Below are 27,921 nucleotides of genomic sequence, written 5' to 3' on the forward strand. Positions count from 1 at the left end.
ACTGTCACAGACTACCCATATCATATAGCTGAACCTTCTAGAGCCCAGGCTATCTTGAAGTCTTAAATGTAAGAACATTTTAAAGATGAAAAATGAGCCAGATTTGTTATCCTGCATGTTATTAGCATCAACTTCAAGTTTCTTGGACGATGATGCGTATAGCTGTGGTCAAGGGGAGATAAATCCATGAATCTAGGTAGCATTCCAAGTCATTCACAAACCATTTAGTTTGATCAACTTCACTCGGAGCAAAACAAGTAGATTAAATTCACAACTAATAGAGACATGTGACAGATCAGATAACATTTAATAACATATTTGCTAGCTAAATGTGATATATTGAACTGTGTCTATAGCAACAACACCTGATGGATGTCACAATTACATGTATCACTTACCACTTTAACAGAGATGATGAGGCGCAGGGAGTTGGCACACCTCTATGTAAGACACTAATTAGAAATGTCTTACATTCCTGTGTCATTCTTGCATTGTAAGCAAATCTGAATACCATAGAGCTATTCATGGAATAGTGAACATTAGAGTGTTTGCTATTGCCATGAAATAAATAGAACTTCATTTCATGATCAGAGTTCTGAGTCATGATGAGAAGAGATAAAATCAAGTGTGGCTATCGAAGCACAAGGTACACCATTTTCCTTTTTTAAATGAATGCTGTAGCCGGTTACGATTATGTAAAAGAATTCTTTTTGACACACGGCAGGCTTATTGGTACATCTGTAGATTTTCGTGTAACATGGCATTTCGAGCATAACAATCAACTTGGTATTAACAGCACAATTATATATTAAATATTCAGATGATAAATCCAATCAAATCAGAAACAACCAACTTAGGAGAAATGTCACTGTTCTTTTGTTTGGCAATTTTATGTCGATGTTGACAGATGATGGTATTTTTGCCAGTATAGCAAAACTTTATATTCAATTATTAGTCGAGATACAGTTGAAGCATTGCTTAGAAAAGGAACTGAGTGCTGAAAAATCAGCCCATTTAATGAACCCGAAAATAGATATTAATTACAGTCAAACCTCTTGCGATCGCCTCAACATACAAAATTTCCTAAGATTCGTGATAAAATTTGAGCGCATACCTGATTCGACATTTGAAGACATTGCAAAGATCCAATATTCAAAGTTTCTCAAAACAGTTTTAAAAGTGAAAGTAAAAAACCTGACTAAAATCTAAAGTAACAAAATATAGAAACTAATTTAGTTTCAACTCTACCTAGTCTAGTGTTAAACTAAATCAAACCAATTATCTCTGTCAACCTATGTCTACCTCTGAACAGAAGTGATAGAACATTACAGAACTTAAGTTTTCAAAAGTTTTTAGGTTAAACTAAAGTGTATTCTTTTGGGAATATTTGTTCTAACCTGTTGTTTTGTCATTTTGCTCATTTTGACATACCGAGTGGATCTCGAGACAAACTGCCATAGCAAATAAAGGTTAGACTGTACTTAAACATTTGAGGTATTCTCAAAACGATGTCATCTATAAATGTTAAAAATAGTATATTTATTAAAAGCTCGTAGCTGATGAATGAGAGAGCCCATATAATACCACAAAATCGGCAAATTAGGACAAGCAAATATGAACTGCGAGATTTTTACCTCTTGATACGGACCAGATTTCTGCTAACCCAAGGAAATAGTAAACCGTTCTAAGGCAAATCAACTAACAAAAATTAACTTTATAATTTATAAATGGCCTAAGCGATGTAAAGATTTTTCTGAACCCGAAGGAATCTGCTATTTGTTGCGCGCTTGTATGAGCATTCCTTGCAGAACTGTACCTGTAGCTTTGTAAGGAAACTTTTACAATTGGTATGTAAATTAAGTTGGAGAAAGAAACTGAGTATCTTTGCACTAAGATAAATTTGGACACATCGAGTACAAACCATACTATTGATATACTCATCAAACTCATCGCAACAGTTATTCACTGCGGCCCTTGCCCGTACTCAGTTCTGACCCATATAAACTTATCAAGGCGGGTAACTGATTTGAAGTAAAATTGAAAAAATCCCCAACTTAGACTACAGCCATGGCTGTCCGTCCGTAGCCACAATTAAAACCCTAGCAAAAAGAAACGTAACACATGGGAATTGAACTCAGATGTCAGAATGTTAACCTGTAGTAACCATTGCACCGCTCAGCCACCTTCCCATACTATGGAATAATTATGGACATAGTTATTACACATGATGACTTCTCAGCACACTCGGGGCTGGCAGCATACTAACGAAAATAAAAACAACGAACCTCCTTGGGATCTGTTAGCTGGCAGCCACGAAAGCTTACTTGGACCTGAGTTGTCTCCTCATTTTAAAGATTTTACGAGGCTTGGTAGAATGTACATTATTTCTGACAAGCAAACAGCATAGAGCTAGTTTCGTGCACAACAAACTAATGTCTTCACCTATTGAATCTATAGTTAAATATTCACAGTTCCTCTCGACAGTCTTTTGTTAGTAGGTCTACAACCATCGAATTATCCCACCTAAAGAGCACTTTCTGTCTTAATAGACCTTTTGCAAGATTTAGATTTTGGACATAGAAAAAATTGTTGCCATACTATTGCAATATTGGTGTTATAGAATGAACATCTCTATAATGTTTTATGAGAAATGCTGTAAGCATCTAATAGCCTATTGAAAAGGCCGTAGTTATGGAGATACGTGATATGGAAAGGAATGGTCAATCACTGACGTCTCAAACATGACTCACATTGATAAAATCAGAAGATACCGGAACACTGTAGATAGGGAATTATATAATGCAAAAATAAAAAAAATGAAAGCGAGATTAAAAGGGGTCAAACTGTACAGTTGGTTAGGGCAAGAAAGTTAAAGGGCGATAATGACAACGATAAGGAGAGGTTCTTTTAGCTTCCTATACGAGTAAAGGGAGTCTAATCACACGCAACCTAGTCATCAAAGTTTGCTATCTGAATAATGAATGACACAGGACAACTGAGTGGTTGAGGTATTAATGATGGTGGGTAAGTAAGGATTTACACCGGCACTTTGTTAAAAAGATAAGGTTTCTACGCCACAGGTCATAGCGGCGGAATCCTGCCTCATTTAGCAGCACATCTCCAAATAGCAAGGACTAAAGAGTGGAAATGTTTGAAATGGAATAGCTTGAACAATATTTCTTGCGCACCATTCGCAAGTGTATCTTGCGAGCAAGCATTCCGCAAGCATTGACTCGCGGGTTCCATCTTGCAGACGACACAAATATTCACAGCGTAGTCAAAACCTAGTGTATGTAAATAGCTAATGTTCATTTAGCTGCACTAGACAAAAGTTTGTTGTTTAACAAAGAAGTTTGAAAAATGTTAAAAACATTTTTAGTAGATACTTCCAACTGTTAGGGTAATTGCTGTTTCAATGATGTATCGTCAAAAGAGGATAACTCCAAGTTTATGGGCATGAGTAAGCCTCAGAACTGACCGCTCTTGCACCCACATGCAACGATAGATATGTATGCACGCTCTGAAGGGATAAGAATAGAGAAAGGACAAACAGAGTGTCTGCTACTATCATGCTATCTAGCCACAATATTGACCTTATCACAAACACTAGACGGACAGACCATGAAATATGCTGAATATCAAACTTGATGACAGTGCAGAGTACAATTCAGACAAGCAGCTAACTGGGCCGATGCAATCTACATAATTTCATTGATTTTTATAATGCAACCATCTGCTTTTGTCAGGCTTTGTAAACATTCGCAGTAAAGCTATACTTATAAACACTCCAACTAGTACAAGGGAGGGTGCCAACCATAGATATAGTAAACCCTAGATTGGCGAATAGCTATCAATACAATGGAGCAAAAGTGAGGCCTATAATTGGCTGTTGTTTTCACGACGTTACGTTGCAGTGATGTGCATCACAGCATCAAAGCCTTCAATTGAGCAATAAGTTTAGTAGTGGAAGCGGCTTGGCATGCTAGTTTTTAAGTCATAAACATAACAATAAGACCAAATTCTTAGTGAAATGTCATCAGAAGAGACCACAACACCCCAGGTATATCCTGAATTGCCCATAACATAACAGAACTTCAACTCAAAACAAGAAGTTCTCAACAATATCATAAGCTATCTATGCCGATTAAGGACACCAAGCTGAAAGCTGCTAGTGGAAAATAATAGGAAAATCATCATCATTTCGTCATTGGTTTTGAGTCAGCAGCCAAATCTGTACATGACATTACTCAATATCTTTTCAGCAACTACCCTTACATCAACTACTTCCTAACCTTTAAGATCAACCAGGATCACATTGAGATTTTGTTTTCCACAATACGATCTAAGGGTGGCTATAACAATAACCCGGATGTGCAGTGCTTTAGATCTGCACTTCGAGCACTGCTCATAAAAGCAGATATCACACCAAGTTCCAATGTTAACTGTATTGATCTGGATGTGAGCAGGGCTGAAAAAACTGGCCAACTCCTGCTACATTCTCTGGCTAGAAAGAAAAAGAAAGAAGAGACAAAAGCTGAGGAAGGTGAAGATGAGGAGTTCGGTGATGAGGATTTTTTTCTAACTCAAATGTGATGAACGTATCAAGTTCTTGACCGATGTCGAAGTAGTGGGAAGTAGAAATAGTGATGACATAACCTTAATCTCAGTTAAAAACAGAGGAGGATTGGTGACCAGATTGATAGGCCGAATATGAATTGCTGCAGAAAAGTGCCTACGTTCACACATGGAGAGCTGTGGTATCACACAGAGAGCTTTTAAACAAGTAACATCACAGACAGTAACATATATGTCTTATTGCATAACCCCCATCAAGGTTTTACATGTACAGCGCATGCCAACAGTCTACTCAAAACTATAGTAAATCGCTATACTAAAATCAGAAAACACTATGCCGCTTCAAAACAGGAATCTAGTTCAACCAACCTTAGACAAAAACTATCTCGTCTAGTTATTTTCAGTCATGTCTAATGGGTGTTTAATACAGTGGTCCAGCGTAACTGCTTCTAAACCTCATTTGATTCAATAGTTTGTTATTAGTTTGATTTCTATTTGGTCACTCTTTGTATTATCAATAATATAGAAGCTTCTAAATCATTGGTATTATTCATTACCATGTGTGTAAGATTCTTGCCTTTCTCATCCAAAGTCATTACAGTCATACTTCGACTTACGAGCTTAATGCGTTCAGAGACTGAGCTCGTATGTCAATTTACTTGCATGTTGGTGCAATTTATTTATATATAGAACAATTAAATATATATTGATAGGTTTTCATACTCTGAAAATGCAAATAAAACACTCAAAACAGTATATTGTAACAGAAAGAACATGTTGGTTATTGTCCTAACTTACCACATGCTTTCAAAAAGCAACAAATAAAAATAATGCAAGGAAATGTGATTAATTAAAATGTAAAATTAAATACATACAATAACGGCTAACGCTAGCATTTGCCAGAGAGGGAGAGATAAGTTATCCTTCATTACAACAGTTGACTTTGATAAATTTAGATTTTATCCAAGTCTTAAAAGACAAACTTAAAAGCAAACCTAAAAGCAAACTTTAATCTTTAACTTAACGTAATTAAAGTTTCTTCGGCGTTCATAGTTTTAAGTTTCTCGCTGGTTAGCTAATTTTTTTTCTGTTTCGCTCTCACGACCAGCCTGCCGTTTTAAAAGAAACCTATCTAAGGACGTTTGCCTTTGTCACCCTTTCAACGTGTTGCGATCAGGACGAACACAGTTGTTGTCACCAAGAGTTAATGCACGACCGCTAGCCAACTTGTCTGAATGTCTACTTTTTATAGTCTTGATAGATAGCACCGGCCATTTTACGTAGCATCGTTTCAGTTACGCAGTCACCGGCCAATTGTTTGTCTTTTATCCAAAACCTGAGCAGTCTCTCCATCAGTGGTCGTGAAGATCGCTGCATCGTTTAGAAACTATGGTTAGTCCTTTTGTCGACTGAATGCCTTGAATATAATCCTTGTGTTTGATAATTGTGGATGTATTTCTGTCATATTGTTGAGCAAGCTCAATTACGCATACATCTTTTGCATATTTTTCAATAATTTTCCATTTAATATCAATTGTTATCATTAGCTTTTTCTTTGCATTATCTATCCTTTTACTGGCAAACTTTCGGTCTACGCACCGTACTTTTAATGCACATAATTCTGCACTGAAAATCGCGTACAAAAAACATGGTACAAAAGTATAATCTGAGCAGTTGAAAAATACAGAGTGATGCTGTTCTCATAAAACACCTCTGACATACTTGGCAACTGTCTCATGTGCTCGTATCTCAAACATGACTCGTATTTTAGTGCTAAAACTTGCTTAAAAGCTGGCTCGTACCTCAAGTTTCTCGTATGTTAGGGCACTCGTAAGTTGAAGTATTACCGCATATAAGTTTTACATATTTTCAATAAAATATGCAGTCTCAGATGCACAAACTATGGAAAAATTGAGCAGTTTTTAGTGCTAAGTCAATAGGAGTTAATAGATCAGCTGATTCGCTTTGCACATCACCATGACGTTGCGTCATGCTAATTATAGGCCTCACTTGTTTTGATTATTCGCATATCTAGGGTTTACTATATCTATGGTGCCAACAGCTAAACAGAGGCTGTAAAGCTCAGTAAAGATCAGGCTGACACTAGCCTCTGGGCCAAAGGATATAATCTTGTTAGTTATGATATAGCCATCATCCCTTTCTTTCTGCATCGCTCTATTAAGAGGCAATGAGAATTCTACTTGGGGGTGCTTGGCACTCTCAAGATAAAAATAAATTTGATTCATTAAAAATCACAAAATGAAGCAAATCCTCCTATGCAAGAAATATTTCGTAACGACTGTTACTGCCAAACCCAGTATAGTACGTATGATAAATTCTGGAATCTATAAGATCTATCCTAATAAACCAAATCAACACTAAATGGTCAAAGGATATCACATCCTTCCCCTGCATTCTGATTCACAGCTTTCTAGTACCGTGGTGTGCCGACTTGACGTCAAGAGCACATGGCAGGGCACTTATTAGGGTAATTACGGTAGTAGCATCTCGAAGCGTTTGATTGGTTGGCAAGTGGGAATCATTAATTAATAAATGTGGGAAGACGCTGCAGTCGTATCTAGAGTTGTTAAGGCTTGAAAAGGAAAAGGTACCCTCATATTTTTAGCATCTGAAATTACTGCAGTGGCGATGGAAGCAGAAGGCAACATGACGTTAACAGGTTAGTACAGCCGTAGCGTGTATCTAAAATACTGTTCATCTGTACTCTGTAAAAACTGTGAGACGCGAAGAATGAGACGCAGCGAGCTAATTTAGTGTTGTACTATGCAACCATTGGAGATTGACTTCAAATTTCTCCAAATGGTATTTTGTATCTATTATAGCGGAGCCCACTTTATGGAGAGCAAAAAATTAAACGGATAAATAATACAAAGACAACTTTCACTTGTGATGCTTGTCACTTTCTACTTCCTACAGGGAGTTAAGTTATATTACTTTCACATGATCAGAATTTATGAGTGATGACACTTTAATTTGTCACAAATTAGATTTTCAAGATCTACTGCTGTTTTAAAACATCATGTGTAATCAGGAAACATAGAATACACCACGATAAGTACTTTCTAGTTAAAAAAATATGATCATGCAGTCTATTTGCAACGAATGCAGATTCTATCATAGAAATAATTTAATAGAACTGGGTAGCTCTGTCAGTTCTATTAAATTATCTCAGATACACAGAATAATAGAAAGATTTCTGACACCATGCTTTAAAATATGATTGGATATTAAATCTCCAATTAGCTTGATAATTCAATGAACTATTTCCTGACCTGAGACTATAGACCCAGTAAACTTGAATGTTTTTCTGCACTTACAGTTTATGAGAGGTTACGAAGTTTTGGTCAATTTATGCGTAATACAATTCCAGTATAATTCTCCAGTTTTAAGACAATTGAACAATCAGTTTTTAAGATATCGCTGAAAGACTAGGGGCACTTCTATCTAACCGAGAAATAAAAAAATTTACTTCTGACAGAACATTAGTGTCTAATGAGACACTGATTGAAACTCTTGGTAAGGAAAGGTCAGAAAAGCTAGAAAGCTTTTTCTCCTAAACAAAAAATAGCTTTGCACTAAAAATATTTGTGTTCCTATTCATCATAACTACACGGGCGCTATCTGACTCAGTGTTCTACAACCATTGTGCTTTTTCAGTAACTTGTAAAACATCAATTCTTTGGGAGTGTAAAGACTATTTACTTTAATTAATTTTTGTTTTTTTATTGAGTTCTGCAAGCATGGAGCTCAAATATGATACTCAGTTCAAAAGGAATAGCACTGTTGTAAGTGCTTTCACAGTCGGTGAAATGTTGTTAATGCAGTCAAGAATCAGGGGGACCCCTTTTTAAAAGCAAGACTAGGTTTAATAGTGTTAATAAAACAGCTAACATACATAATAGCATAAAATATTTGATAACAAAATAACAACATAGAATTCCTTTACTTTCAGATAACGACGTTTTGGGTTTGACCAATGAAACTGAGGAAGACACACGATACCCTTCAGCCCACCCACAGTCATCACTTCCAGCGTACGAGGAAAGTACATCCTCTCCACCACCCTACACACCATCAGAGCGACATGCAAGCACCTGCCGATGCCATCACAAATCGGAAGATATCAGAGAGACAAGCAGCAACTGTAGACAGAGATTTATGTGGGCTATCATACACACAACATACATCGGCATCACCCTCGCTGTCCTTTCGATGATAGTTTCAGTTACAGCGAAACTAGCGTCTTCCCAAGGTATGCGATGGAAGTTTGGCCTAATTACCTATAGATATTATCTTTACATGTTATCTGAGACCATCTCATTGAAGTCATTGCAAGATAATTTTTACGGAAGAAGTTAAAAGCGTGCCAATGGTATTGCCGTAGCTTGTATACGGAAGAGGTGACTAAAAAAACAGTATCTGCTCAAACATATTAATCAATTTTGCCGGCAACTGGCTCTTCCACACGCCAAGTGCTTCAAGACACGTGTCATTTTAATTTATTATAAAATATGGTTTTTCCAACAATTAGCTTTGTTAGTTATCTCCCCACAAACTGGTATGTGTTTCTTTTGAACAGCGGCTATAATATGATGGATATGCTAAAATGAAACAACCTTAAAAATTTTCGGCTACGAAAAAAAAAAGCTAAGCCTTTTCCATAAACTGACAAAACAGGCGTATCTAAATTCAAATTTTCTAACTATTCGTATACGAAGAGCAGTCGTGGGTAAGTGTCTAGAATGACTGACTTGCAAGCAAGAGGTTGGGGGTTCAATTCCCAAAAAGACCGCTGGTGGTGAAAAGAGTGACATGCAACATTCAATTGCTCTCCGCAACTGGGCATGTCTCCAGTCATCGAGGTTCCTTTACCACTGAACTCAGACATGTCCAGCCAAGATCACAGAGCCAAATCACAGAGCCAACATACTCAACCTGAGGTATTGCTTCCAGTCATAGTCATTACGTAGGAGGGAGACAACTACCATACTAATACACCTGTTACCGACATCTTAACCAAAACTTGGTATTGCTCAACAAATAACCTGAATATCTTACAGTTGTGTGAAAGTGCTTACACAATAACAACTGGCCACCAGCGCATTTATGTGGCATCTGAGCAATTAGGAGTATTTTACTCAGTCATGTGTCCGGGCAAGCTCAAAGCATACCAATCACTTTGTTTCCATGACGCGCCGTGATGCAAATTCAGAGTTGTGCCCACGTCGCGTTACCATGTAATAAGTGTTTCTAAGGGCATTCTGATGCCGCAGTTTGATGCAGGCACTTCGTTGAAAAAGGTGAGGAATTCTTAGGTAATAATGTGGGTAATAATTAGTGTAACGGTCTTGTCACTCTTAGGAGCATTCAGAACTGCTCAAATCGAAATAAACACTACTGTAGTGTAAATATGTTAAAAATATTAGAGCTGGCAAAGCATTTTCTTGAGCATAATTTTCAAGTGTTATTTCCATCATTCGCAAACATGTAACATTCAAAAAAGACTCGAGCAACAAAAATCACTTGCAGATTGTTGCTGTTTTTATCTTGCGAATGACAACAAAAATGCTCATCATGGAAAAATTATGCTTATGTACCGATTGGTTTCTAGATACGAAACTACTAAGTGGCTATTAGTTTGCCATTTCCTCACAATAAACAAAGCTAAGCTAAGGTCATGGGAATCGTGTCCCTCACCTGAAAGACACTACACTTGATCTCGATGACACGAGAGAGTTGAAAGAGACCTGCTAAATGTCTTTATATTCTTACTCGCTAGCGGTCTGTGCTCCCATACATTTATTGTTCGAAAAGGGCAAAACATATCAATGTAAACAATGTCCTCCGTGTAAATGCTGCTGTTTACAATTTATGCAGCATTATTAAAGTATTAAAGTATTTCACAAATTAATGTGTACAAAGAAAAAGGTGATAAAGTGGTAACTCTCAAGTGTCAGCTTTTAACGGAAGACAGTATTTGAGAAGCTAAGACTTAACCAGCCTTATGCATTAACACTAGTTAGTAAACATTAATGCTAGTTAGTAAACATTAACACTAGTTAGTAAACATTAACACTAGTTAGTAAACATTAACACTAGTTAGTAAGCATTAACACTAGTTAGTAAACATTAACACTAGTTAGTAAACATTAAATACTTTTTTCAATAAATCACCAATTGCCTTTACAGAGTACCACAAGCTCTGGTAGGACGTTTCTTGACATGCAAAAGTTGAAATATTTTAAACATGGCTTTATAAAACAATGACTATAGCCAAGGTCAAGGCTATCTTAGCTTGCAGTCTTTACTATAACAAGAGCCATGGCCATCTGTCTGTTCGAAGTCACCCTTAGAGGTCAGGAAAAAGATTGCTAGATTTCTTTCAACAAAATTCGAACTCGTAACTTTCGACTCTCTAGACTGACTTCACGTGTTTCAGAATAATTATGCAGTTACTTATTACACCCGATAATCTCTCACGACGGACCAGACTACTAGGGAAGCAGTAATAATAATCCACATTAGTCATTACAGCGACATTACAAAATATAGTAGTTGATATAGATTGGTCATAGTGAATAATACGTTGTTATTACAAATATCTCCTAGCTCACCTTTGCTCTTATTTCTTCTAAATTTGCAACTTTAGACCGTCTGGGTGAAAGATTATCAATGAGGTCAGCAACCATGTGCCATAAAAAGCGCTGCCCCAGCTGTTACCTAACACTACTCCCTTACTAGCATTTCATTGAACTATTCCTTAGATTGTAAGTTAAAATATGTTAAGGCAGAACTTGGGAATTGCTCTAGTTGACACTTGCTCTAACTAGTCCTATAGGCAGCAGGTGTCAGCGCTTGGCAGCGGGTCAATATTTATTATGGTAGTTATAAAGACAACTGGTTTACCTAAGCTAGACAAATCACTTGTAGCTCATACTGCGCAAGAACATAAGGTCAAAGGTCGCCTCAAGTATCTTTATAAAAACTATGCATAGCTTTTATGAGAGGTGTAGGAGATAAAGATCAATTTTATCTGATTTTAACACAAGTGTGTTGTAAATTTATGTTTATAAAATACATTAAGGTTTTACTTGTATCATTAAGAGTCATATTTGTTGCCAAATTTTTTGAGTTAGTATTTAAAGATGTGATTGTCAGCGGTGAATACTTATCAGCCAATCTTGTAGAATATCTAAATGAAGAACCAAATCTGGTTAGTTATTAAAAACTGCAGATAAATTTACTGATAATCAGTCATGCTTTACTGAAACTTTAAAATTTTCATGATATTCTTAAAAACTTACCGAGCCATTCATAAAATTTAAATTTCTACTGTAATAATAAGTGTGTAGAACCTTCTAGAATACGTACAGGGCTGCATGATAGCCTTTTAGGCATACAAAGTGAATCTCTCATTAATATTTGCTTCATACATCAAAATCCTCTATGTTGGAGCTTATAGGAATACATTTTATTTTATTTATTATGTTCCAGAACTAAAAGCTAGGATAAATATTTGCAAACATTACTATTGTTTACTATGTCATTATTAATTGCTATTTAATTATCGTATTATATACAACTGTGTCAAAAAGCTTGTATTGTCACTCTGCCTTAGTGACAGTGGGAACTGTTATGCTCAGTAATGTGTAAGTTTAGGAATGTGCAAATTCGGAAATAGACCAAGTGAAAGAACTATGTAACAAAACTTACTTCAACTTACACTGGATATAATATAAGTTAACTTACATGTTATTTTTACATTTTTAGTTCCCAACAGCTTTTTAACCTTGGAGAAATTTTGGATATCGTGTGTTGGAATAAAATTTCAAATTCAAATTTCACCACCAATATTTACTCGAAAACTATGTCACATATCGATGAATTTCTTTATAGAAAAAATAATAGGTTGAAGTTCAACTGTATCTGCATACATGCAATCTGGGAGCTTCAATGAAAAACCTGTTTTTCATGTTCGAGATCCGAAACAATTTTTCTCATTAGAATTAATGTATGTAAATTTTAATCCGTTTCGAGTCGAGAAAACAACTTCGGTAAAGAATTTTTTTAACATTTTAAACCCATAAACTGTACTGTATACTACATACTATAAACAAAAACAAGTAGATATAGATCGTGTTTAACCCCGCAGAACCCAGGTGGTTGAAGCCATGATAAAAAAGTTTTCTTTTGTACTCTAGGTTGTTTCAGCTTCCTTTTTGCAAGGGTAAAAAGAAAAAAATTCATCATGACTTTTTTTTAATGTTTTTTGCTTTGTGACGAATATGTCACATTGGGCATTACAGTGTAAATTAAGAGCAAGAGTTGAATATTGAATGTTTTATTATAATTATAAAATTGCATGTGCCAGTATCACTGAAATGACATAAATGATAGGAAAATAAGATTGAGAACTGTTACAGTTGAGCAGGACCTTTTTGAATCATGTACATGACAACTGTCCACAAAGCACAAACGCACACCACATTTACTGCACATTGTGTTAGTGTTATTTATTTCACACAGCCTACACCTTCCTCTCTTTTCATTCTTTGCCAGCCAATGGACCACTTGATCTTTTTTCACATCAGCACATGGAATGTTCACAACCTTTTGCTTGGTTATCAGCGGGTTAGAAGATGTGTGTCGGCCATGCTTCTTGTCGCTGTCAACTGATACCAGGCACTCAGCTACTATTGCCTAAAACCTACGTTGCGGGAGCATTTGTGTGTCTGGAAACTGCAACAAGCGGCATTCTCGCTTGTACATTAGCCAACTATTGACCAGAGGCATGGAGAGAAAATGCCAAAAAAGGTAGATATACCATCTCCTAGACCGTATTCTAAATCGGTACTTTGCCAGAAAGGAGTCGAGTATGTCAATACCACCCATGTGGTTGTTGTAATCTGCCACAATTGCAGGCATGGAAACATCGATCCTTTTCTTTGCCTTTTTTCCCATCTTCCAGCCATGCGCAGTGGCTCTACACAGGTATGGGTCAAGAGCAATGTCACTGCTCGGTTGTCAAACCATCTAACAGCCGAAATGTTGTGAGTGTCTTCGACCCGAAAGTCAAATGACCCTCTGCCTTCCTTCTTGAGCTCTTTTTCACCTTTGATGTTACAGTTTGGAAGCCGATTCTGTCTGACAGTGCCAGTGTTCTGTAATCCTCACCCTAAAAGTTTCTCCAGGAGTGGAACGCTGGTAAATAAATTGTCTGCATAGATCTTATAAATTGAATTCTTTTCTAGTGTAGAGACTAGCTTCATCACTACATCTCCACCTTGGCCAAGATAGCTTCGGGTGCCATCGCCACCTTGATAAATGTCAAAGTCAAAGAGCATTCCACTGGTACCAGCTCTACCCCATACCTTGAATGCCCATGGAAGTGGTTTGCTTTTTATATACTGCCTGATTGGGCTGGTTGTTCCTCGATATTGTACCATCGTTTCATCAATTGAGTTGCACTCTTCTGCTGTTACTTTTAGGCACTGATCCCTCAGACTGTCTAACCATGGTCGAATTTTCCAAAGCTTGTCTTTCTTCTGTTCATCTAATATGCTGCCATTGTTGACAAAGTGCAGTTGGGTAGTAAGCTGTTGGAACCTATTTCGTGGCATTACACTACTTACTGGTACATAGTTGGTACCTTGTTTCCAGTATTGTCTCACACTGCTCATTCGTACAAGGCCCATATGAAAATACATTCCCATCATCTGCCCTACTTCTTTCTTCGTGGTATTGATGCTTTTTCCCATTTTTTGTGTGCTGTAGAGGTTGGTATCGTCAACCATGCCATCAATCATATCAGCAGTCACAAATTGTTGGAAGTACTGATATGGTGTTTTTATATTCTGGTTAGCTGGAGCCTCCATTTTGGCACCGGTGAATGCCAAAATTGGTGGTTGAAAGACCTTTTTCCTCCAGCGGTATGAGGGCCAGACTCTTTTTGGTACATTGCCGGCTGTAGGTTCAGTTGCCTGCACTGTGTTACATAAAGGTTCTTCATCACTTGGCTCACAATCATTACCACCAATAGTCTACAGTAGATCAAGAAACAATGTTATAGATGTAAATTTTCTTGTCGAAGGACAGGTTTAGCACCCTAAAGCAACAATTATATCGAGACCAGCTGTGCTTACTCCTACATATAAAGCATTCACAACTAAATACCTGCAAGTCTGGATGCCAATCTTCATCTGAATCACTCTCCTCATAATCTTCAATTTCACTGTCGTCACCATCAACAATTTTTAGTATATCCTCTACTTTCATGCGAGATCAAGAAGCCATGTTGGTTACCAACAAAATTCACAAATTTAATTACACTGGACTACTATTTCACAGAACTCACTATGCTCAACTACAGAGTGTGACTATGCTCTTCTCAAGTTCTCTGCAACTTATATACCATTGCCAAAACAACTCACTTGGTGCAAAAAATATACACCTTTACCTTACTTGATAATCCATTTGTATCGGTGACGACCCTCAGTTTAAACACAGAAAGAACTACATAATTAGACGGAATTTCTACTTCACCAGTGCATATTATTGTTACCACATATTAGCCAATGCAGATTAGTTTTACAATGCATGTTTGTCAGCCATAATTCAACTATAAGCTAGGAAGTGAGGGAAATGAGAACAAAGGCCCACTGTTACACCGGTGTAACATGAATTAATTTTGCTTATGAAAAGAACCAAGACATCAAAGGATTTATTACATAAATATTTTGAGTAAAGATCCTGTTAAGCAATATTAAGGATGATTTTGGCAGTGGAAATGCACTTTGGACTTGAGATTATTTGAAGATTCTAGCCATTTTGTGTCAGTGGCTGGCAATGTGGCACCTGCTCTTTTTCAGGATGGGCTATGAATGCACAACCCAGTAAACTAGGGAAAGATTGTCTATGTATGTAAAATATAGGACAGTTTATGTACTCTAGATAAATTAAATAAGAAAATGATAATTTTACAAGGCATCATAGCTGCTCAAATGTTATGTTACGTATGCGTCACAGGGGGCTCTGTGGGGTTAATTTTAGTAAAAGATTTTCTATCTATGATGATGAAAAAAGAAAACAAAAAAGTAAACATTTCTTATGTTTTGCTTTTTAAACATTAAAAACATTAAAGGTTAAAATACAGTACCAAAAATTGCAGAAATTGATAATGAAACAGCAAAGAATGCAACAGATCAGTTACATCAAAAATCATATGAAAAAAAATACGATGGTTTATGAGGTTTTGCCATGGTACTTATTAGCCTTGGTAACGAATGTTTCCATGCCGCTTCCAGAGCTGTCCCGAACGTTTAATTCTATTGCGCATGCTCCGGTTTGGTCGAGAACCGAATTTATGTTCGAGGTCCGAGACGAACAAATCTCAAATTTTTTGGTCGAAAACCGAAGCGTTCGAGAACCAAGATTCCACTGTAAATGATTTTGGAAACATAGTATAGACAGACGTAACGCTATCCAAGCAAAAAGAAATTTGTATCAAACTAATTACACAGTACAATCTTTGCAGCATGTTCCTCAACCTAAATGTCATGTTATTACAGAAAGGTTACTAGCACACACCCTACTATAGAACAAAGTGCAATAAAATCTCATCTTTACTAGCCCGTATTCTTACTTGCAGGAGACAGGAACTCATGGGACAAGTACTACAATCTATCGGTAACATTGAGTATAATTAGCAGTCTATTGACAATCCCAGGCTTGATTCTATTCTACATCCTCTTTTTCACACGAAGACTGCACATTAGCCAAGGCAGACTCAGCAGGTCAGCGACAGGCGGGAGTCAGCTTTGATCGACCATCAGGGCTATAAAATACTTATCAGCAGATGGCCACAGAGGAAGTAATGGCGATATAATGAACTCAAGCGATTTGACTATAAAAGTCTTCCTTTGAATGCCATTTTATTGCCTAAAGCGTAATGAGTAGACACTCGGGACTATCCAACCTTATTGTTGTGAGAGAAACCAGTACTGGTTACAGCTCATTTCTTAGCCTTGCACGACAATCATACTATAGTAACTCATTAGTAAAATATACTATATTTACAATAAAAATACTGTCACTGCCCTTTTAATCTACTTTCATTATAACACGGAGATGACCTCAAGTTATCACAGAAGCTATGCAACGTCAGGATTTGGAAGTCATGCATTGGGTATAATGGTGTCTTTTGCCAAGATACAGCTGTAATCTATAGGTAGCCTACTTGTTAAAGAAGACCCCCCCACAGGAGAGCATCATGAGCAAACAACTCAAAAACTAGACCATCAACTCACGCTCTAATTCAGCTTAGAAAGAGAAGTGTAAAACAAAAAAATCCCATTACCCCTTTTACCAGAGTAATATAGTGTTCATTTTATTTTGTTTTACGCTTATCGAAAACTGATAAAGAAAAATTGAAAACTAAACACCTTGAAACATAAATTATGCTACCTCAGGGTATGCTAGTTGATATGGACAGGTATGATCAACATCTAACAGCTGATGAACTAACCGTGTTTTAGATATTCGCTGTCTAAAATACTCAGATTGTATCTCCAATCTGCGTGACCATCCATTACATTCCTACTTCCCCAGACAAACCATGTCACCTTATACCAGATACCTTACCAATTTACATTATAGAACAGTGTTATGCAAAGAGCCTTTTTTTCAATATATATAATTTTACTTTACTATTTTTTATTTTAGTCTCATGGTCTAATTTGTTTAAACGGCATTAACTGGTGTAGATAAAGTTAATATTTATCTATCTAACAAGTAAAATTTTCAATATCCTGATGTATGCTATAAGATATAGTAGACCCCTTGTTCTGACTGTTAGAAAACAATACAGACCCCATTCTGATAACTGCACTGCTGTGTATGTGGGCATTCATATAACCGCATATAGCTAGAAATTGAAACACTGGGCAGTTTCCGTATTATAAACAAGAGATCGTTCGCATTGTGTTTAAAATATTTCAGTAAGCTTGGTAATAAAATAAAATTAAAAACTCAGTTCTATTAACATTTGCTGACTCTCTAAATGAAGCAATAACAATACAACAAGACTCACAATGAGAGACAGCTGATAAATTCCTTTGACAAGCACTCACCATTATATCAACAGCAGAATTTTCCATGACTTGGTAAGTGAGGCTATCTTAAACAAGGCTCTATAAAAACAATGGCTAGAGCCTATGTCAAGGTCGGCTGAACTTTCGGCTCTTATTATAGTGAAGATCGCGTCTGTTCGTCTGAAGACACGGTAAAATGAACACATTACACGGGATTCACACTTATGAGCATCAGCTTCATAGACAGACAGACAGACGCACTAACCACAGCGCCAAGCATTCCGCCTTCCATGCTTTAGAATTATTGTGCACATACCTATTCCCTGCACTTTATTGGCACACGTGATGGTCTCTCACAGCACACTGAACTGATGGGATACTGGTAATTACAATAGGCCTAATCCATTTACATCTGTCATTTTCCTCAGAAAGGGAAAGTTATTCTGAAATGAAACAATGTTGGCTGTGCCTGCCACAGCCAATGCTGCTGATGCCTTCACTACAACATAACTGACACCACTTTCAGCATATCTCTTTGCTTTGGTGTTATCGCGTTGAATGTGATATTTATAACAGTTCAATAGTTTTTGTGAGCCAAAACAAAGGCTAATAAATAAAAGGGCAGACAACTTTTGATAATGTCATAGGTAATTGGCTCCTTGTGTTCGTAACAAAGATAGAATATCTTGCTATAGAAGTTGGTATAACATTCAAATTTAGTCAGCATTCCTCCCCTTGCTTCTCCCGTGTCACTTCCAGTCGTATGAGAAGCTACTGTTCTAGGCTTGCCAGGCCTACCCAGGGGTGATTTACATGTACATAATATAAGGATAAATAAATAAACATTGCAAGTGCATTATACTATTTTGAATATAAACAAACTTGAGAGTAAATTCAGCGTTAAAAGGTCAGCCATCTATTCTATAAGGACAAATGGGCCTGATTCATGCATTCTAGAATATTCTAGAACATTCTAGTATATTTTGACAAATTGCTTTTGTAAACAAAATTGAGCACTTCTTTCTGATTTGAAGAATCTCTTTTTAATGCTAGTGATTCTAATAGAACAAGGGCTATAGCTTGGCAAATGAAAAATTACAATAAATTATTGGAGTTGTGCTCTATTGGTCTTGATCAATTTAGAGCAAACAACTTTTGAGGAATTTAATAATTTGAATAATGTAAGCGATTTAATGTTTACAACCAAGATGCCAAGGCCTCATAGATGTATGCAAGCCTATGCTTCTCAATGAATCATTAAAAATCACAGCCCGAAATCTTTCGAAATAGCTAATGCTTGTAGGCTATAATAATCAAACATTTGTCATACAACAAATGTATTCAGTGACCACTAAAACTGTTTTATAGGATTCCTCCACATGGGACATCCTCTAATCAATAATGTAATGATCATGTTGATGCATATTGTCGGAAACAACCTGTAGAAGGTAACCCAGAGGCTTACAGACATGTTTGAGCCTCCTTAAATGCTCAATAAGTACCCCATTAAACGGTAACTATTCCAGACAAAGATGTGCAAGGAATGCAATATCAAACTTAGCCTAGTCGCCACACAAAATGTCAATGAGGGCTTTCTACAACTCACGGGACTAGATTTGGCCTTTGTTTCTGACGTGTTGGAGCAGATATAAAAGACTATTCAGTCAAGTTTTTACAAAAAACCAGCCATTTTTACCACACCAAGTTGCTAGAGAACCACCACTTAGCAAAAGAGAATAACTCCTTAATACTTTGAGAATATGGAGACAAGAGATGACACTCAGCAAGATATTGTTGAACTGTTTTTTGAAAAGGATTTCTGTTGTAGATACGCTGATAACATACTATGATGTCGAGGGAGAGAGATTAGACACTAAGCTAAGGCGTGCTAGCAAAATATTTTAAACCTGAAACTATGCCATACAAGAAAAAAATGGAGAATTTATTCAAGAATTACAAGCAGGGCATATAGAAAAGAGGAAACTCTAAATAGGATACGATAAGAGGGAAACCTAGTAGATTGTCTTCTGCTGTAAACTAAGCCATGCTGAGAGTAGACAACTCCACCTGAATGCTCACAATACAGTCAAACATGGATAACTCGTCCACGGATAGCTCGAACACATGGTTAATTCGAACGGTTTCTTTGGTCCGTTCCCACATAATGGTAACTTGCTATAGATAACTCGAACTCAACACTGGTAATTCGAACTGTTTTTTGCCCAACGGCTACCGAAACGGTTGTTATCGCTTTAGAAAATCACTTTATTCAAAGCCATAGAGGTAAACCTCATCTTTTCGTAATTCATAAGCGTTGTTATTACCACCATCGGCAAAATATTTTTGTCAACGACTTTTCTAAAGGTTTGGTCAAATTTGATTTATACTGCTATACGATGAATAGCACGGGCTTGCCGGGTCACGCGCGCAAGGATTTTCGCCACGCACATACAAAACAAAAACAGCATGTTGTTTTGTATGTGCGTGGCGAAAATCCTTGAGTGCGTGACCCGGCTAGCCCGTGACGAATAGTTTTCCGACGTTGATTCCGTGTTGAATCAACGTCGGAATGTTAATGTTTAAAACGTCTTAAAATATGTTGTAATTAAACGTATACGTTGTCTTAGCTAAAAAAACTATTCATCGTTTGACCTAAACACAGAATACGTGTGTACATTCAATAAGTATCCATTCAAAAAGCGTGAGTGATATACAATGTACCGTAAAACCTCGTAAAACTTTTAATTGAACTGCCTCGGAGTGTTGCTCTTAACGAATCCCAGGTAAAGTAAGGTGATCTTTGCAAAAACTTCAAGAAAAATCGGCAAAACTGATCGTGGGTAAAACGCTCAAAAGAAAAAGATGTCTTTTCTTTTGAGCATTTCAACAACGATCAAGTTTTGCCAATGTCAATCTAAAAAACGTCCTGGCAATAACATCACCTCAAACAACAAACCAATCTCAAGTGATAGAAAAATCTCTATACTTTTTGATAAAAACGTTTTAAACTTTACATTAGAAGCATTTAATTTGAAACAAGCCATTTGTGCTTTTGATTTATATTATAGTTTGCATATGTACATGTATCTACTAATAAATAAGTAAATACATGGACTTGTGACAGTGCTCTGATAACTTGAACGCTCTGATAATTCGAACACTTTTGCTCGGTCCCGTGAAGTTCGAGTTATCCATGTTTGACTGTATTTTATTATATGCATAGTTAAATCTTTGTATACAAAGTTAAAGTATTCCAAAATTTTCTTTACAACTCAGAACCATTATCATTATATGTTGGAGCAAAGAGCCTAATTTGTTTAAACAGTTTCAATTAATTTGACTCGCAGACCCTAATGATAAATTCTAAAGGTAGGTAATTAGACAACACCTAGAGCAAAACTAACTAGACAAGCTAAATTATATGGAAGAAACTAAAACATTTAAGCAGCAAACCAATAAAAAGAGGTTTTTTATGGTTTGCTTCAGCTGCAGGTGATGGACAGTGGCTGGGTAATTAGGCTAATAACTGCAAAGAAGGCCGTTTTAAGGTCATAACAAAAACCTCTGCTGTACCACATGAGTTGTAACACCTGCACTGGCCTTCAATGCACATAATATACAAAATTTCTGCAAACCAAGCAGATGGCCTGCAAACCTAAAGGATGCTCTTTTCAATATTGGGGCTGCGTGCAGCAAGCACTCCCTAAAACTAGAGGATTCAATTAAAGGTATTCATGAAACACTCAGCGTTGTACAACATAGCATCTTGAACAACTTCAGGGACCTAATTTGGATTTATGTGTTCCTGTTATGGTATGAAAGAGTAATTCTATTCACATCAGAAACTTCAGCTAAAATAACAATTAACCTGCATGCTGAGTGGTTCTTTCAAACAGATTAAATGTCTGGTAGAGCTAAAAACATGAAACATTTATAAAAAAGCTGAATCGGCAGCATTTGCCTCACTGAACACGAATAAAAAGTTCCACAAAAGAACTTATTTCCTAGTTATACCAGCGCCCATTGTAAACTAACTATAGAAGCCAACTACATATCTAAGGAAGTTGCGCATTCAATATAGCTTAGAAGACAAAATAATAAATGTTGCAAAACCTTACAAAATAAAAATTACATGTATTTAACCAGTCAAACAAACAGCACCTAATAAGCATACCTTGAACAGCCAGGGAAGGAATAGGAGCTTAAGGAGAGCGATCTTAGTGAGGGAAAAGCCGTGTGTGCGAAGAATTATGGGTAGGAAGTTTATCTGTATCCCATAAGGCATTCCTTGGACAAAATAAAGGAGAGCCAACAGCAGTAGCCATGCTGACATCACCTAAAGTGGCTGTGCTACAACATAATATAGGCAGGTGGCAAGTTCCCAGAATGCAATGCAGTGTCCATTGACACGAATGAGCCGCCACACTGAATAATGGTCATTTCACTTGCTATAGCTCTCTGACTGAGGGCTGTCAAAGAACTCTGTTTATTCATGTCTTAATACAGGTTCTTTGTACAAAATCACATTACGTTAAACTTTGAGCTCTCACTGATTGGAGGGACAACATTGTTTGGGTTTGTAAAAAAAACAGTAAAGAAGTGGAGAACTCGAATACGGAGCCATGGACTTTGAAGTCTATCAATCTAAATTATTGATGTCCTACATAAAAGCACCAAAAAGCTTGTTTTTTTATTGGTGCAATATAAAAATATTTAACATACTGAATAACTCAATGGTAGCACCTCTATTTATTTTATTCTCGACATGGTTAAGCTGTAGCTGTTACATGTAAACAAACTATGGGTTGACACCATCAACTGACAGCATCGTCTGGCAATATTGACTGACAACATCGACTGACCCCATCAACTGATACTATCAACTGATACTAGCAACTAACACTGCTAGTATGAGTGTTAGTTGCTAGTATCAGTGACGCTATCGACCGTCTGACGCTATCAGTTAACACTATCGACCGACACTATCGACCGACGCTATCAGCTGACACTATCAACTGAAACTATAAAGTGACACTATCAACTGGCACCATCAACTGATACTATCAACTGACACTATCAAGTGACACTATCAATTGACACCATCGACTGACACTGTCAACTGACACTATCAACTGATACTATCAACACTGACACTATCAACTGACACTATCAACTGACACTAGCAACTGACACTACCACCTGACACTATCAAGTGACACTATCAACTGGCACTATAAAGAGACACTCTAAACTTTAAAGTCCTTCCTACTGACAGCAGATGACCATGCAAAAAGTCATATGACTTACTACCAGTTCTTTGGACGGATAATTTCTAGAGCATGACTCTAAAACTTCCAACACAATATTATATGAAGACAGACTCTTACGAGTACTTTTAATTAATTTTAGTTTGAGCATTACTAAATGCATTATGATTGGATTTGAGCTGCCATCTAGCGATGGATAAACTTGTAATTGCCAATTTTGATGACATTTAAAGATAGACATGTTTGCTGTGTTAATCTATTTATTTTATGAACATTATTTTAATATATAACACCAGTACTACCACTACTACTTTTCATGTATATGGAAAGTTATCATGGACTTCATAAACATAGTCAGGCCCCAAGTATTGCTATTTATATTATAAACAGTCAGACCATCAATGTGCCAAATCTCTCTTGGATGATAATGTATATTGAACTGGCTTCACCGCATTGTTGAAATTCTCAGTGACATCATAATACAATAACCTATATACTATATATATGGAAGGAAAAACTGGATGCTTCATTTTGATGATATTCGAGACGCCGGAAGCTGGTCACCTGCATACGGGAAGGTCAAAAAGAAAATGTTTAAAACCAGCTGCCAGCTTCACATCAGAAAACAAGAGGATATCAAAAGCTGGCAGCCGGTTCTCTAGTCAACGATGAGATGAAGAATTCAAAAGCTGCCGGTGGGTTAGGAAGCTAGAACTTGAAGCTAGAAAAGGAATGTAAGTGAAACTGGCTGCCAGTTCTTCTGGCAAATAATAAGATGGCAGAACCTGGCTGCCAGTTGCATACAAGAAGATCAAAAAGAAGACATATAAAACCGGCTGCCGACTTCACATCAAAAAACAAGAGGATATTAAAAGCTGGCAGCCGGTTCGGTAGGCAATGATGAGATAAGAAAGCTGGCAGCCATTTCTAGACTTACTTGAAGATAACAAAAAAATGAGATACTGACTGCTGCCTTCGTCTTCACAACTTAGAAGGTGAATAAAGTCGCAAGCTGTCAGCCAGTTTTATACAGGAAAATAAATATATGTTTAAAACGGGCTGTTGGATTCAGATCCGAACACACAAACAGGATACGAAAGCTGGCAGCTGGTTAGATGGCCAATGATGAAAACAGAATGTCAGCGGCTGGCAGTCGCTCAAAACTTCATGAAAAAAAAGAAATTTGACACTGGATTACGTTAACAACTGCTGCAAGTCTCCTGACATTTTAGCCATGGTTTGATCTGCATGTACTTTCAAATGTAATTAAAATGCATGTACTTTCTGCATGTACTTTCAAATGTAATTAAAATGCATGTACTTTCTGCACGTGCTTTCAAGTTTTAAATAAATATATTCTTGCATTGAACTGATTATATCTTTTCTACTGTTTAGCTCCTATTTATTACATCAGCACCCTGTCTAACTCAGTTCCTCTCCCTATACAGTGTACAACCAGCAGTAATCTTGCAATTTACTAATTTACAGACAGATCATTTTAGTAAAAGGTTTGTGTTCGGCAAAATAGAGCATTAGTAATGACAAAAATAAAATTATACCATGAGCTATGTTTATCAACATGCATGAGATGGCTATAAGCCCAGCCAATCAACTGCCCCTTGGACAGCATACCATCACAAAATATATTCAGAATCTCTAATTTGGCAAACAGAGTGCGCAAACTAAAATACCCCATTTCTTTCTCTATCCAGTGTACAACCAGCAGTCATCTTGCAATATACTAATTTGTTGACAGATCATTTTTGTAAAGGTTTTGTGTTTGTTGGCAAAATAGACAATCAGTAACGACAAGAGTAAAAGTATGCCATAACCTATGTTTATCAAAATGCATAAGATGAGTACAAGTGCCCTTGTACAGTGTTTCATCAGAACAGATACACAGAATCTCCAATTTGCCAAAAAAAATACACTTACTAAAATACCGCATTGAGCTCTACAGTGACACCGGAAAGTTCAATGTGATATTACACAGAAGTTGACTCACACAGCATTGTAGTGGTAAATAACTGTTTGCTGCTAGTGTACCATAGAGTAATGATTGCAGACGAAATGTAACGCTGTCTGTAGTCAAGAACTGAACTTAAAAGTCTGGGCTTCTAGCGTATATGTGACATACCCTAACCGAAGAGTGACTTGTCATATTGACTACATAACATACCCCTAACATATTCTAAATCTATGGAGAACAAATTATACCTACACCATGTATGTACACTACTTAGTCTATACCATCATATGTAGGTAGTCTGTATCAAATGTTCATTCACTAAGTTCCCATAATACAATGCTAAGCTGCAGAGTGTCATTGCTTCTTCACAGAGATGACTTGGCACATTGAAGAATAATCCTCGAACTTACAATATCTCATTGATATCATTCCCCTTTTCTGCATATGGGCTGATGTGTTGCTGTAGCGACACCCAAACCAATATGCAAAGAAGGAGAGTTGTGTGCTCTCAAGACTCCCTTAAGGCTAACAACATTAACAACTAACACCTGCAAAACTGCTTTAGGACACCATTATGGTCAACGATATTAACAACTAATACATGCAAAACTGTTTGAATTTTAAAAGTCCGGGTTGATGCTGACAATGAATTGAAGGCCTTCCAAGGCCCTTCCTACCGGCAGCAGACAATGCAAAAGGTCAGACGACTACCAGTTTTTTGGATGAACAATATCTAAAGCGTGACTAAAACTTTTGACGCCATATTATATGAAGCAATTTTCTCAGACAAACTAAGTGATTAATATTACAATAGTTATGTGAAACCAAACCATTTTGTTGGTGTTTATGATTATACTATGTCCATGACTCTGTTGTTGATATACTTAACAACTTTTAACCTAAAGCTGAGACACAAACATTTCATAAAGCGGATATTTCTTGATATGGATCTAACAAAATGACATTTCTAGTAAAACAGGAAATTCATTGAGATAATTAAAAGATGATAATCTATGATTTTCCGTAGTAACAGTTTATTCTTAAATTTCTTAATATATTCCCACGACCAAACGAGCGGAGCGAAGTGTGGGAGTTTTTATGATAAATGCATGTGCACACAACTTACGAAAATTATTCATCAACAATGAGACGAACCCTCGTCAAGAAATTTCATCAACAAATTTAAGCTTCGTTATGTAAAGTCGTTAAAGTATAATAACGTTACAAAACACATTTAAACCTATTTAAATATGTTACCAAGTCTTTGCAAACCTTCAATAATATCTTAAAACTTACCCATCTGATCGGATTATACACAAATAGACAGATTAATTTCAACGAAAATTGCCACAAAACACTTGAAAAGCTTGGTTTAATAAAAGTTAAGACCGAAAATTGAAACGCCGAGGGACAGATAATAGAACGATGAAGTCTTGCGCAGTTCACGAAAAAATAACGTGCACTTTTCACCAGTCTATAGCATTGTCGAACTGCCGAAGGTTTTGGCAATTAACATAGGAATACAGAAATCGTTTCATTTTTGCCGATTTCAATCTTTTCATTTTCATTTGCCGACACATTTGAATACTTTCCCAATCTAACTGTTGTCCAACGCAGTATAAGTAAAGCAAATGACGATGATATTTTTAACGTTTCTTATGAGATTATTACAATAATTAATTATAAGTTTGGATGACTACAGAACAATGACTACATAGTACAGACTTTCTAAAAATCTAACGCAGTGTAAGTAAAGGCATGACGATGATATTTTTTCTAACGGTTCTAATGAGATTATTGCAATAATTAATTATAAGTTTGGATGGCTACAGGACAATGACGACGTAGTACAGATTTTCTAAAAATCTATATAAATATCGCAACTTCGTGATATTGTTAGCTATGCTGTTTTGAAATGTAAACAAAATTGTGCATTGGTTTTATATTATTACTATATAAATAATATTGGTTATTCTAATAATATCAGTGCATTTTACTTCTAATATTGGCCAATATTGCATTTCTTTTTTTTGCAGGAGAAGCGATATAAACATATAATCTTTTCCTTTCAATATTGCTATTTGTTGTATATAATAACACCCAGTACATTACAGCTACCATTGCAGTTATCCTATTTGACTGCTAATATTGCATTTCTCAACCATCAGTACCCTTTCTTTTTTCCAATATCACTTTGGTCGTGGGCTGTATGACAGTGGAATTTCTAGCTCTTAAAATATTCTTAAAATTCTTAACTCTATTCTTAATTTGTAAACAAATAGTTACTTGAGAAAGAAACACTGAATTGCACTTCTTTTTTACAAAGCTAAATCATCGAAATAACCATTGAATTTTTTTCGAAAACTCCTACCAAATGCTTTTGATTGATTTTAGTTTGAGTATTACTAAATGCATTATGTTTGTATTTGAGCTGCCATCTCGCAATGGATAAATTTGTAATTGCAACTTTTGATGACATATAAGAGTAGGCAGGCAAGTTTGCTGCATTAATCTAATCTATGAATATTATTGTAATATATAACACAAGCACTACTACTACTACTTTTCGTGTATTTGGAAAGTTTGTATGGACTATAAAGACTGTCAGGTCAAGATATTGCTATGTATATACGCAGTCGATCAATGTGCCAAAGCTTTCATATGTATGATATACATGTATATTGAACTGGCTTCACTGCATTGTTGAAATTCTCTAAGACATCATAATACAAAAACATACTATATATATCGGAGGAAAAAATAGGATGCTTCATTCTCAAAGATAAGGAGATGGCGGAACCTAGCCAGTTGCCTACGGAAAAGTCACAATGAAAATGTTTAAAACCGGCTGCCGGGTTCACATTTGAAAACAAAAGGATATCAAAAAGCTGGCAGACGGTTCTGCAGTCAACGAAGATAAGAATTCAAAAGCTGACGAGTATGTTTAACACTTTGAAGTAGAAAAAAAATGAATGTGACATGGCTGCCAGCCCTTTTGTCA

The 27,921-nt window shown here is 36.5% G+C and overlaps 2 protein-coding genes across 3 annotated transcripts in view; one reads left to right on the forward strand and one right to left on the reverse strand.

Moving 5' to 3' along the window:
- Positions 1-27,921, reverse strand: part of LOC137387322 (major facilitator superfamily domain-containing protein 3-like) — a 113,206-nt gene that overhangs the window by 21,482 nt on the left and 63,803 nt on the right. The window contains exon 2 of one of the 2 annotated variants that reach the window (XM_068073701.1): positions 21,859-22,034. In XM_068073701.1, coding sequence (XP_067929802.1) covers positions 21,859-22,017 — 159 coding nt within the window. In that variant the 5' untranslated portion in view covers positions 22,018-22,034. Of the gene's footprint in view, positions 1-21,858; positions 22,036-27,921 lie in introns of those variants that run through there. The other variant, XM_068073700.1, reaches the window with a different exon arrangement.
- On the forward strand, positions 7,175-16,661 carry LOC137387323 (uncharacterized). Its single transcript, XM_068073703.1, has 3 exons — positions 7,175-7,255; positions 8,549-8,848; positions 16,244-16,661. The coding sequence occupies exons 1-3, from the start codon at positions 7,225-7,227 to the stop codon at positions 16,414-16,416; spliced, it is 504 nt and encodes a 167-aa protein (XP_067929804.1). The 5' UTR covers positions 7,175-7,224; the 3' UTR covers positions 16,417-16,661.

Source organism: Watersipora subatra, chromosome 2 (assembly GCF_963576615.1).
Source record: "Watersipora subatra chromosome 2, tzWatSuba1.1, whole genome shotgun sequence".
NCBI classification, from domain to species: Eukaryota; Metazoa; Bryozoa; class Gymnolaemata; order Cheilostomatida; family Watersiporidae; genus Watersipora; species Watersipora subatra.